A 13,107-nucleotide genomic window follows, 5' to 3' on the forward strand; every position below is an offset into this window, starting at 1 on the left:
TTTAAAAAGATAAACAAAATTGAAAAACTTTTAGCTACACTGTCCAAGGAAAAAAGAGAGAAGACACACATAAATAAAATCAGAAATGAAAGTGGGATATTACTACCAACCTTGTAGAAATTAAAGGATTATAAGAAAACACTATAATTATATACACACAAATTAGATAATCTAGATAAAACAGATTTCTAGAGACACACAAAGTACCAAAACTGACTCAAGAAGAAATTTAAAAATCTCAATAGACCTATTAACAAGCAATGGAACCAATAATACAAAACCTCTCAACAAAGAAAAGTCTAGGGCCAGATGACTTCATTGGTAAATTCTACCAAACATTTAAGAATTAACACCGGACTTCCCTGGTGGCACAGTGGTTAAGAATCCATCTGTCATTGCAAGGGACACGGGTTCAAGCCCTGGTCTGGGAAGATCCCACATGCTACGGAGCAATGAAGCTCGTGTGCCACAACTACTGAGCCTGCACTCTAGACCCTGCGAGCCACAACTATTGAGCCTGCGTGCCACAACTACTGAGGCCCACGTGCCTAGAGCCCGTGCTCCACAACAAGAGAAGCCACCGCAATGAGAAGCCTGCACACAACAAAGAGTAGCCCCTGCTCGCCGCAACTACAGAAAGCCCACACACAGCAACAAAAGACCCAACACAGCCAAATAAATAAATAAATAAACTTTAAAAAATAATAATAAGTAAATAAAGGCTTAACACCATTCTTACTCAAGCTCTTCCAAAAAAAGAGAGAGAGAGGTAAGAAGAGGAACACTTCCTAACATTCTATGAAGCCACATTATCCTAATACCAAAGCCAGAAAAAGATACAAGAAAAGAACACTACAGACCAACATCCCTTATGAGTAAAGAAACAAAATCCTCAACAAAATACTAGCAAACTGAATCCAACAGCACATTAAAATGATTCTAAACTATGACCAAGTGGGATTTATCCCAGGAATGTAAGGGTAGTTCAGATAAGGAAATCACTCAATGCAATACCCCACACAATCATCTCAATAGAAAAGGCACTGGACAAAATTTAACACAATTTTATGAAACAAACACTGAGCAAAACCTTGAAGACACTATGCTAAGTGAAAAAAGCAGTCCCAGTAACATCCAAAAGAATAAAATACGTAGGAATAAATTTAACCAAGGATGTGAAAGACTTGTACATTAAAAACTACAAAACACTGCTTAAAGAAATTAAAGATGACCTAAATAAATGGAAAGACATCCCACATTCATGGATTGATAAACTCAATATCGTTAAGATGGCAATACTCCCAAAGCTATTTACAGATTCAATGAAATCCCTATCAAAATTCCAATGAATAAGAGGAATCACATTTCCCAATTTCAGAGCTTATTACAAAGCTATGGTAATCAAAACAGTGTGGTATTGGCAAAATAGACATATCAACCAATGGAACAGAACAGAGTCCACAAATAAATCTTTACATGTATGGCCAACTGATTTTCAATGAGGCTACAAAGAACATTCAATGGGAAATGAACATACGGCTGGGACAACTCGATATCCACATACAAACAAATGATGCTGGAACCCTACCTCACTTTAGATACAAAAATTAACTCAAAATGGATCAATGACCTAAACATAAGAACTTACACTATAAACCCTTAGAAGAAACCACAGGGTAAATCACCATGACTTGAATTTGGCAATAGATTCTTGAAGTTGACATCAAAAGCACAAGCAACAAAAAGAATAGATAAATTGGACTTCATCAAAATTAAACTTTTGTGAATCAAACAAAGGTCATTATCAAGAATGTGAAAAGACAACCTGCAGAATGGGAAAAAATATCTACAAACCATGTATCTGATGATGATCTAGTAACCAGAATATATAAAAAACCCTTACAGCTCAACAATAAAAGGACAACAACCCAATTTAAAACCGGGCAAAGGACTTGAAGAGACACTTCTCCAAAGAAGATATACAAGTGGCCAACCAGCAGATGAAAAGATGTCAACATCACGGTCATCAAGGAAATGTAGAACAAATAATAACAGATAAGACTTCACACTCACTAGGATGACTTTAATAAAAAACAGAAAACAACAAATGTTGGTAAGGATGTAGAGAAGTATGAACCCTTGTACGTTGCTGGTTACGAGAATGTAACACGGTTCGGCTGCTGTGCAAAACTGCTTGGCAGTTCTTGAAAAAGTTAAGCATACACTACACACGTTTTACAATGGCCAAAATCCAGAACAGTGACACCACCACATCCTGACAAGATGTGGAGTAACACAGGAACTCTCACTCATTGCTGGTAGGAATGCAAAATGGTACAGCCAATTTGGAGGACAGTTTGGCAGTTTTTTACAAAACTAAACATACTCATACCATATAATCCAGCAATGCCATTTCTTGGTATTTACCCAAAGAAGATGAAAACTATCTGCACACAAAAATCTGCACAGAGATGTTTATAACAGCTTTATTTATAATGCCAAAACTTGGAAGCAACCAAGATGTCCTTCAGGGTTTCCCTGGTGGTGCAGTGGTTAAGAATCCACCTGCCAATGCAGGGGACATGGCTTCAAGCCCTGGTCCAGGAAGATCCCACATGCCACGGAGCAACTAAGCCCATGAGCCACAACTACTGAAGCCCATGCTCCTAGAGCCCATGCTCCGCAACAAGAGAAGCCACTGCAATGAGAAGCCCGCACACTGCAACGAAGAGTAGCCCCCACTCGCCGCAACTAGAGGAAGCCCGCACACAGCAACGAAGACCTGATGCAGCCAAAAATAAATAAATTTATTAAAAGAAAAAAAGATGTCCTTCAGTGGTGAATGGATAAATAAACTCTGATACATACAGACAATGATATATTATTCAGTGCTAAAGAAAAAAAAAGAAATGAGCTATCAAGCCATGAAAAAGACATGGAGGGGGCTTCCCTGGTGGCGCAGTGGTTGAGAGTCCGCCTGCCGATGCAGGGGACATGGGTTCGTGCCCCGCTCCAGGAAGATCCCACATGCCGCGGAGCAGCTGGGCCCGTGAGCCATGGCCGCTGAGCCTGCGCGTCCGGAGCCTGTGCTCTGCAACGTGAGAGGCCACAACAGTGAGAGGCCCGCATACCGCAAAAAAAAAAAAAAAAAAAAAAAAAAAAAAAAAAAAGACATGGAGGAACGTCAAATGCATATTACTAAGTGAAAGAAGCCGATATGAAAAGGGCTACATACTGTATGATTTCAGTTATATGACAATTCAGAAAGGCAAAACTATGGAGACAATAAAAAGATCAATGGTAGCAAGGGGTTGGGGTAGTGGTGGGTGAATGAATCAGCAGAGCACAGAGGATTTTTAGGGCAGTGAAAATACTTTGGATGATACTGCATTGATGGATACATGTCATCATATATTTGTCCAAACCTACAGAACATTCAATACCAAGAGTGAACCCTAAGATAAACTATGGATTTTGGGTGATTATGCTGTGCCAATGTAGGTTCACCAATGTAGGTACAGAGTGTGTACCACTCTGGTGGAAGATGTTGATAATAGGGGAGGCTATGCATATGTAGAGGCTGGGGGTATATGGGAAATTTCTATACCTTCCTTTCAATATTGCTATGATCCTAAAACTGCTCTTTAAAAACAAACAAACAAAAAAACAAAACTCTTTAAGTTACATAAAATAAAAAAAGTTAAGTGTAGCATTACCACATGGCTCAAAAATTCCAATCCTAGGTATATACCCAAAAGAAATGAAAACATACGTCTAGTACAGCATGGTGAATATAGTTAACAATATTGTATTGCATATTTTAAAGCTGCTAAGAGACTAAACCTTAAAAGTTCACATCGTAAGAAAAAAAATTTTGGAACTATGTATGGTAATGAATGTTAACTAGACTTATTGTGGTGATCATTTCGCAACATATACAAACGTGGAATCATTATGTTGTACACCTGAAATTAATATAATGCTATGCATCAATTATACTTCAATTAAAAAATGTCTACAAAGAGGGCTTCCCTGGTGGCACAGTGGTTGAGAGTCCGCCTGCTGATGCAGCGGATGCTGGTTCGTGCCCCAGTCCGGGAAGATCCCACATGCCGCGGAGCGGCTGGGCCCGTGAGCCATGGCCGCTGAGCCTGCGCGTCCGGAGCCTGTGCTCCACAACGGGAGAGGCCACAACAGTGAGAGGCCCGCGTACCGCAAAAAAAAAAAAAAAAAAAAAAAAAGTCTACACAGAAACTTGAACACAAATGTTTATAAACATCTTCTTTATAAACACAGTGCTATGTTAGTATTATTTGTAATAGTCATCCATCAGTGGATGAATGGTTAAACAAATTGTGATATATACATACGATGGCATATTATTCAGCCATAAAAATGAACAAATTACTGAAGTATTGATACATGCTACAACACGAATGAACCCTGGAAACATTATGCTCGGTGAAAGAAGCCAGACACAAAAAGTCACACGTTATATGATTCCATTTATGTGAAATCCAGAATAGGTAAATGCATAGAGACAGAACGCATATTAGTGGGCACCAAGGAGAGAAGGGAGGGAGAAATGGGGAGCAATTGTTTAACGGGTATAGGGCTTTCTTTTGGGGTGATGAAAATGTTTTGGAACTAGACAGAGGTGGTGGTTGTGCAACATTATGAACATACTAAATGCCACTGAGTTGTTCACTTTAAAATGGTTAACTTTATGTAATATGAATTCCACCTCAACCTTAAAAAAATGAAAGAAAAAAGTTTTAAGAAAATTTTAATGTTTACTCTTTTAATGATAGCTTTATTGAGATACAATTCATATACCATACAATTCACCCATTTAAAGTGTACAATTGTCTTTACTGTAGTCACAGAGTTATGCAATCATCACAATTTTAAAACATTTTTATCAGCCCCCCCCCAAAAAAAACCCCAGTACCTATTAGCAGTCACTCCCCATTCCCTCCTCTCCTACAGTCAACCACTAATCTACTTTCTGTCTCTATAGATTTGCCTATTTTGTACACTTCTAAGAAATAGAATCATATGTAGTCTTTTGTGACTGGCTTCTTTCACTCAGCATGTTTTCATGGAATTTCCTTTATTTTAAATATAAAGTCTGTGCCATGTATTAAAACGTAAGGAAAAAAGTAAGGAGACTATTAAAGGACCACTTATGAAAAGAATACAATCACTGAATGCAATGGCAGATCAAGAATCAAAAACAGAAATCTAGCTAAGATTAATTTTTATAAAATATAAACCAATAGATGTGAAGCAAAACCATTATAAGATGCAGTAGAAGTAAGCAAATCAAGGTAAAACAAATATGTTAGGGAAAATATTTTACAAAACAAATTGCTGTCAAAAAGAGAAAATTTTCCCTAAAAAAAGGTTTAGGAAAAGTAATCACAGGTTTAGTTAAAAAAAAAGAACCAGGGAGAGCAAAGAATCATTGTCTTTGAGTATAAAAACTCCTCCAATCAGTGTTTCTCAAAATGTGGTCCTTGGACTATGTGCATCAAAATCATCTAAGAACTTGTTTTTAAAAAATCAGGTGTTCCCTTGTGGTGCAGTGGCTGGGAATACACCTGCCAGTGCAAGGGACGTGGGTTTGAGTCCTGGTCCGGGAAGATCCTACTTGCCGTGAAACAACTAAGCCCGTGCGCCACAACTACTGAGCCTGCGCTCTAGAGCCCTCAAGCCAGAACTACTGAGCCCGCGAACCACAACTCCTGAAGTCCATGCACCTAGAGCCCACTCTCCACAACAAGAGAAGCCACCGCAATGAGAAGCCTGCACACCGCAACGAAGAGTAGCCCCCGCTCGCCACAACTAGAGAAAGCCCACGTGCAGCAACGAAGACCCAATGCAGCCAAAAATAAAATAATTTATTTTTTTAAAAAATTAGATTTCTGGTCTGTGCCCCAGACAATCACGAAAGATGGGACGCTGTAAACTATTTTTTATAAGCTTCCAGATGACTCTCATAAACACTAAAGTTTGAGAATTAACTTAATATCTAATTAACACAAATTAATGCAAATGATTAAATGTGTGTAAGAGACAAGAGAATCATGACAGCAGTAAACTGCATGAAAAAGCAAGGTGAAAGAGAGCAAAGAAAAAAAAGAAAAAAATTTTTGCACGTTGCGCTGTTGAGAAAACATAAAGTGATGCTTGAAAACTCTTGTTGATTTGATCTTGGAAAAAAATTCCAAATGTGTAAATATGCAAGCCATTCTATTAATACTTGTGAGGACCACTCAGGATATGAATAGGAAAGCACTCATAAATGTAAAGTTGCATGGCAGAGAGAGCACATAGTTGATACCCAAGTGTTTGTTGATGTCAGACTATTTTTATAACAAGTACTGTTACATTTAATTATCTCCATTCTTAACTCTGATAACCTAGACAAAACTAAACTTTTTGCAGTAGTAATCTTTACATGAACAACAGCATAAATTGTCAACTATTATGTCACATACTGACGTGCAAGCTCAGGGTCAGGACATTTACTTTCAGACCAAGTTAACCTCTGTTTTTATGGTAAGACTTATGTAAACAAGGACAGACAAAATTAGAGTTAAATTTCTCAAGGCTAAGAGCACTGCATGATAGAACTCAAATTTCCCTGAAAATCACTGAAATATGCATTCAAGGATAGCCTTTATTATTTTAACTGTAAGCAAAGATTCCTGAAGATAAAAGTATTAAGTTCTAATTCATAATTTTACTTCAGTGAGGAAATTCCACTTTGGCTTAGCAGAGTTAAAGAAAGGAAGTTCACTTTTATAACTCTCAAAGGAGCTCACTAACAAAATGCAAAATTTGTCTATTTTCCCCATAAAAGGATCCTCCCACTATAAACTCATAAACCTAACTAAAGTGCTAAATTCTAAAGTCTCTTTGACTCATTTAGATGAAGCCTTACAATGCATCTGGAAACCCAATTATATTCCATCAAACATTAAGAAGCAGATGTTTCAACATTTCCAGACATGGCTCTTACACATCTTGTAAATGAAACAAACTATATTGGGGGAATGAAGTAGCTAACGTATGCAAATATATTACATGGGAGGTTATGTTGCTTTCAAAGGAGATTTTAATTTCTTATCAACATTTGGCTTGATACATGAAGGTCTAGAAACATCTAAGAGTTCTTTTTGACACTTTTTCATTCCACAGCTTATGTTTCAAAAGTCAGAAACCCTAGAATTGAGTAAAGCCTGAAAGCAGGTTAAGATACAGATGTGTGGACTTCTTCATTAAAGGTTTCACATTTCCTCCCAATAAGCAGTCAACCAACATTCATCACTAAGCCCCAACTCCCTAAACATCTCTCACATGTTCAATGTGGCCTCTTCTTCCCACAAGTCCAGTGCAACCTATCCACACGTGCGCACACACCAACAGTCTCCAAGTCACCCACACTGGCACAAAAGCCTCTCAACATTCATCTGGTTGCTAATCAAGGGCTATTCTTCTTGACACTGCCTGTAATCTCTTTTTCCCTTTCTACCGCAATACTCACTACTCAAAACAACAAAACAGACAAGTTCGTTTTCTCTAACCACTGAGAGTTTCTCTAACTCTATACACCTCTCTCTCTCTTTTTCCCCCTTATTCTCTATCCTGCCTTTGTTATACAGAAGGTGCAGGGTCTGGGAAAATCTCACTCACCTCATGCTATAGGCACCAGCACCCAGTTCCTGGCCGATCCCGGATAGACTAGCATCAAAGTCCTGCACCAGCCCGGATTCAATCACCTCATCGGCCAGAGGCAGCTTCAGAGCCCAGGCCATCCTGGCTCCTTCCTTGCCTCAGGAGACACCGTTTCTTGTACAAAGGCGAGCAGTGTGATTCTACCCAACGGGGGCAAGACTGCAAGACTGTAGAAAACTCCAAACCAAGGTCTCCCCCGCAGTACTCACCAGCCGCCCTCAAGCCCCACCCGCACTGCCCACACAACTAATCTCCCGCACCCCTGTCTCCTCGCCCTTGGCTGCCCTGACTTCCAAAATCCCCACCCCCACCCCCACCCCCACCCCCACCTCCACCCCCGCCCAGCTCTCTGGAGCCGCGCGAGGGTCCTTTGGCTTCACTCTTCCAGACTGCCCAAAGGCAACCCTGGACTCCTCGCACTCCCACTCTTTGGGCTCTCCCCTTGAACTCGTGGTGGTCACTCGCTGCTTTCTAAACAGACCAGCAGCAGCGACCCGCTACCTACCCTGCGCGCCCACGCCGCTTTTGCACCTTTTCCCCCGCCCCTTTCTGCGGGAAACCACCCCCCCCTCCCGGGAACCAGTCTCCCTTTCCCCTCCAGGCCTCGCTTCCGGTCAGTCCCAGGATCACTTCCGGTCACCCCTTCTCAATCCCACGGCTCTTAGAACCAAATCCAGGTTTCCGCTGAGTCGACTCCCAGCCCTCTGCAGCCCCCCACGGCCTCGAAGCATGGGTGGAGAAAGCCCAGCACTGGGTTGAATCCCAGACTCGCCAGGCTCCCCCACCGCCCACCGGCCCAGCGCCAACCAATCATGGCGCCCTCTTTCTTCGCCGGTCCGGAGAACGTGAATCACCCTGACGCTAGCCAATGAAGAAGCGACTTCGCCGGCCTCGGCAGTGATGATAGGCTAGCTACGCCACGGCTCTCTGCCCGCAGGAGCTGGGCTGGAGGATCTGGCAGAGGAAGTGGCATGCGTCAGGTGGCTCGGTTGAAACGTCTCTCCTTGGGGCTACCTGAGTTCTGGCGTCCGCTAAGTAAGCGAGTCAGCACCCTAAGGCGTGGGTGGAGCTTTCGCTCTAGTTTTATTGAACGCACACCCACACCCTGGCCGACTTACCTAAACGCTCCTAACACGCGTTTGTTTGCTCCTGGAATACTGTCTCATTAAACTCACCTCTTACGGGGTCAAAACTGCTTAAGTCCCACTTCCCTGGATAGTCTTTTTATCTTCCTCATTCTCCCTTAATGCTTTTCAACAGGAAAGGATGAGATAGGTGAAAGTGTCGTAGCTTTTAAAAGGTGGAGATCTGGGGCTTCCCTGGTGGCGCAGTGGTTGAGTGTCCGCCTGCCAATGCAGGGGACGCGGGTTCGTGCCCCGGTCGGGGAGAATCCCACATGCCGCAAAGCGGCTGGACTCGTGAGCCATGGCCGCTGAGCCTGCGCGTCCGGAGCCTGCGCGTCCGGAGCCTGTGCTCCGCAACGAGAGAGGCCACAACAGTGAGAGGCCCGCGTACCGCAAAAAAAAAAAAAAAAAAAAAAAAAAAGGTGGTGGTCTGAAGATCAGGATTTGTGCTGGCGTCATTTACTAGCTTGGTGACCAGAATAATAGTTTAATCACACCGAGATTTAGCTTTCTCATATTTAAAAAGTGGGGATAACCACACGTGCTCCATCTTCCTCCTTTGAGGTTAAAATAATAATGTCCATTGTTTCTTGATCAACTATATACAAGGAACTTTATTACATTATCAGTAATACTCAAAACAATCGTAACTAGGTTTACAATTACAAAGATAAGTATTAATGACCTTCATTTTACCAATAAGGAGAGGAGGCTAAGGGCTTAAGTTAGCCAGAGCTAAATTGGGGTGCCAACCTCAGAGCTGATTACAAACCCTGATAATTTTCACTACAAGACATTGCCTATATGAGAAAGTATTGGTTCATTGCTGGATTCCATTATTTAATTTTTACAGTGTCTTGAGATAGGTAGATAGATACAAATAGATAGCTGCCTTTTTCACTAGATTATGACCTCCTAAAGAAAAGAGAATACATATTTTTCAGGCTTGTGTTCTAAATATCTCTTGGTATATAGTTCCTGCATTCAGTAGGACTTTTTTTTTTTTTTAAAGAGGTTAACATGAAGTTGACAGCATGCCCCCAGTTTCAGCCAGAGTCCTCTCTTTGAGGGCTCTGACTTATCCATCTTCTTACCTTAGCTTGGCATCCAAGTCTTGATTCATTCCCAAGACATTTAATATCTCTTCAAGCCATTTTTTTCTTTCCTTGAGCCAGTTTTATCTCAAAACATGTGTTTGTGGGTAAAGGAATGGGTCTTGGGCTCAGAGACCAAAAGAGAGATGTCATAACCAAGATCCTTTATAAACAAGCCTTTATAAACAATCCAGAGTATTTTTTAATATAATCCATTAAAAATATATATATATATAAAATCCATTTTTTAAATTTTATTTATTTATTTTTGGTTGTGCTGTGTCTTTTGGGAGGCGAATTCTTAACCACTGCACCACCCAATCCAGAGTATTTTTATTTTTTATTTTTAAAAATATACTTATTTATTTTATTTTATTTATTTTTGGCTGTGTTGGGTCTTTGTGGCTGCGCCCGGGCTTTCTCTAGTTGTGGCGAGCAGGGCTACTCTTTGTTGTGGTGCACGGGCTTCTCATTGCAGTGGCTTCTCTTGTTGTGGAGCACGGGCTCTAGGCACGCAAGTTTCAGTAGTTGGGGCACACGGGCTCAGTAGTTGTGGCTCACGGGCTTAGTTGCTCTGCGGCATGTGGGATCTTCCTGGACCAGGGCTCGAACCCGTGTCCCCTGCATTAGCAGGCGGATTCTTAACCACTGTGCCAACAGGGAAGCCCCAGAGTGTTTTTGAACACCTCTTAGGTCAACCCAAGCCTTGTTTGAACAACTCTATCACTAGATGCATAATGTTGGGCAAGTATCTTTGCATTCCTGAGCCTCAGTATTAATCCATAAATTAATGAAAATAATACATCCTACTAAGACTGTTGTGAGGATTAAATGAAGTGCTAAGATGCCACATAAATAATATTTATTCAGTAAATATTAGCTCAAGTCTCCCACTAGTCCATTTCTGTTTCTCTGTTAAGATTGGGTTGGTATTATCCTGTTTAAAAACGTCAGCTTACCTTGTTTGATGTGCTATGATTTTGGTAGCACTTTAATATATATATATTTTTCTCTAATATATATTTATTTAATCCTCATAAAAGTTTTCATTTTATTTTTTAACATGAGGAAACTGAGACTCAAAAGGACAGAGTGATTAAGCAGACTACAACCTCTTTAGAAATTATCCTGAAAATTATTCTGATTCAGCAACTCCACTCTACATATGTACCCTAGAGAACTCTTGTGCATACATACCAGGAGACTTGTATGAGAATGTTCATGGCAGCACTATTTATAGCAGCAAAACAGAACAAAACAAATGTATGCCCACAAGAGAAAGGACAAACTGGAGTGTAATAGATTATTATACAGCAGTGAACATGAATATAGCTACACTCAAACACAGGAATAAATCAATCAGAATGGTGGGGGAAATGAAGAAGTGCTCATACAGTGTAACATCACTTTATAAAGCTCAAAAACCAGCAAAATTAAGCAATATATCATTTAGGGAAATATATATATATATATATATATATATATATACACACACACATACATACATATATATATATTCCTATATATATATATATGTATATATATTCCTTTTAAAAGGAATGAAATGAGGGGCTTCCCTGATGGCACAGTGGTTGAGAATCTGCCTGCCAATGCTAAAGGATACGGGTTCAAGCCCTGGTCCTAGAAGATCCCACATGCCACAGAGCAGTTAAGCCCATGCACCACAACTACTGAGCCTGTGCTCTAGACCCCGCAAGCCACAACTACTGAGCCCACACACCACAACTATTGAAGCCCACACGCCTAGACCCCGTGCTCTGCAACAAGAGAAGCCGCCGCAATAAGTCCACGCACCGCAACTAGAGAAAGCCCGTGTGCAGCAACGAAGCCCCAACGCAGCCAGAAGTAAAGAAAATTTTAAATTTTACATATTAAAAAAAGATACACATGTACTTCTTCCAAGGTTTGAGCCTAAGTTTTAATTCTGAACCGAAACAAAGATTTCACAAAGGTCCTCCTTGCCATTTATTAATTCTAAAACAAACAGAGGTGAAATGAAAAGTGACTCCTAAGGCTTGGCCTCTACCAACTGAAATACAGATCAGCCTTGAGATTTAGATCCTTGGGCCCGGGTCCCCCTGAGGGGAGAAGACCTTAGGCAGAGTGTTTACCCCTGGAATTCTGTGACTGTGGGGGGTTGACTTTTTCCCTCCTCTCCCTTCCCCGTTGTAACTACTCTTGAAATTGGAGTGCAGGGGCTGGAAACAGGAATTCCAGGGGCAGCCCTGGGGGCTCTGCCTCCAAGAAAAATCACCAGGTGTTCCCCTGGAAATCCAGCAACATCTATCAAGAAATCAAAATTTTGTACCTATAAATTCATCCCACAACAAAAATCGTGGTTCCTATTAGACATAATAAATATGGCTAATTAACCAGAGCACCTGTGGCACAGAGCTCCAAATTCAGTATTCTGGACCATTGGGATCATGGTAAAAGGTTCATTTCCCTAGGTTAGGTCCTGAAACTAGACACTGTTTAGATGGAACATAGCAGGACCTACCCTGGTAGGTGGAAACGTGGAAATCCCACCCAAAAGATCAGGACAGATAGCACCCCCAGGTCCCATCTTGTATGATGTAAAGTTAGGCACACAGGCTTTAGAGATAGCACATCTTGGTTTTAAGACCTGGTTCTGCTGCTCACAAACAAAACAACCCTGACTTGATTTCTCATCTTCTCTGTGCCTCAATTTTTTATCTGTAAAATGGGTATAATAATAGTTCTTACTTTATAGAATTATGGTGCTGATTATGGTGCTAATGCACGTTAAGTGCTTAGAAGAGGGTCTAGCACACAGTCAGTGATCAGTCAGGGTTAGCTATTATTATGATTGACAAAAAGGGAACCCTAGCACTTGTCCTGCCTACCTCTTAAGATTAATCAATTCTCTCAGAGGCTTGAGGGCTCAAGCTCCCTGGAGGATCAGTACCTATCCATTCCCTAGATTTTCTTTCTCATTCATTTAAGAAAGTCAGCCACTGTTGCTGGGTCCCCAAGTCAATCACTGGGCATTTTCCTCCAGGTACAGGAAGAGACCATTATCCAGGCAGGCTTTTTTTAGGACTATCTAGTTGTTTTTTTTGTTTGTTTGTTTTAATTGTTATTGGAGTATAGTTGATTTACAG

General features: G+C 41.0%; 1 protein-coding gene across 3 annotated transcripts in view; it reads right to left on the bottom strand.

Annotated features, from left to right (window-relative positions):
- Positions 1 to 7,823, bottom strand: part of TFCP2 (transcription factor CP2) — a gene marked incomplete at both ends in the record, with an annotated part of 50,603 nt that extends 42,780 nt beyond the window's left edge. For all 3 annotated transcript variants that reach the window (XM_079715828.1, XM_079715826.1, XM_079715827.1), the window contains one exon: positions 7,702 to 7,823. In XM_079715828.1, coding sequence (XP_079571954.1) covers positions 7,702 to 7,823 — 122 coding nt within the window. The remainder of the gene's footprint in view (positions 1 to 7,701) is intronic.
- Positions 7,824 to 13,107: the final 5,284 nt, after the last annotated feature.

The sequence above is a fragment of the Hyperoodon ampullatus genome (genome assembly GCF_949752795.1).
Source record: "Hyperoodon ampullatus genome assembly, chromosome: 11".
NCBI lineage: Eukaryota > Metazoa > Chordata > Mammalia > Artiodactyla > Ziphiidae > Hyperoodon > Hyperoodon ampullatus.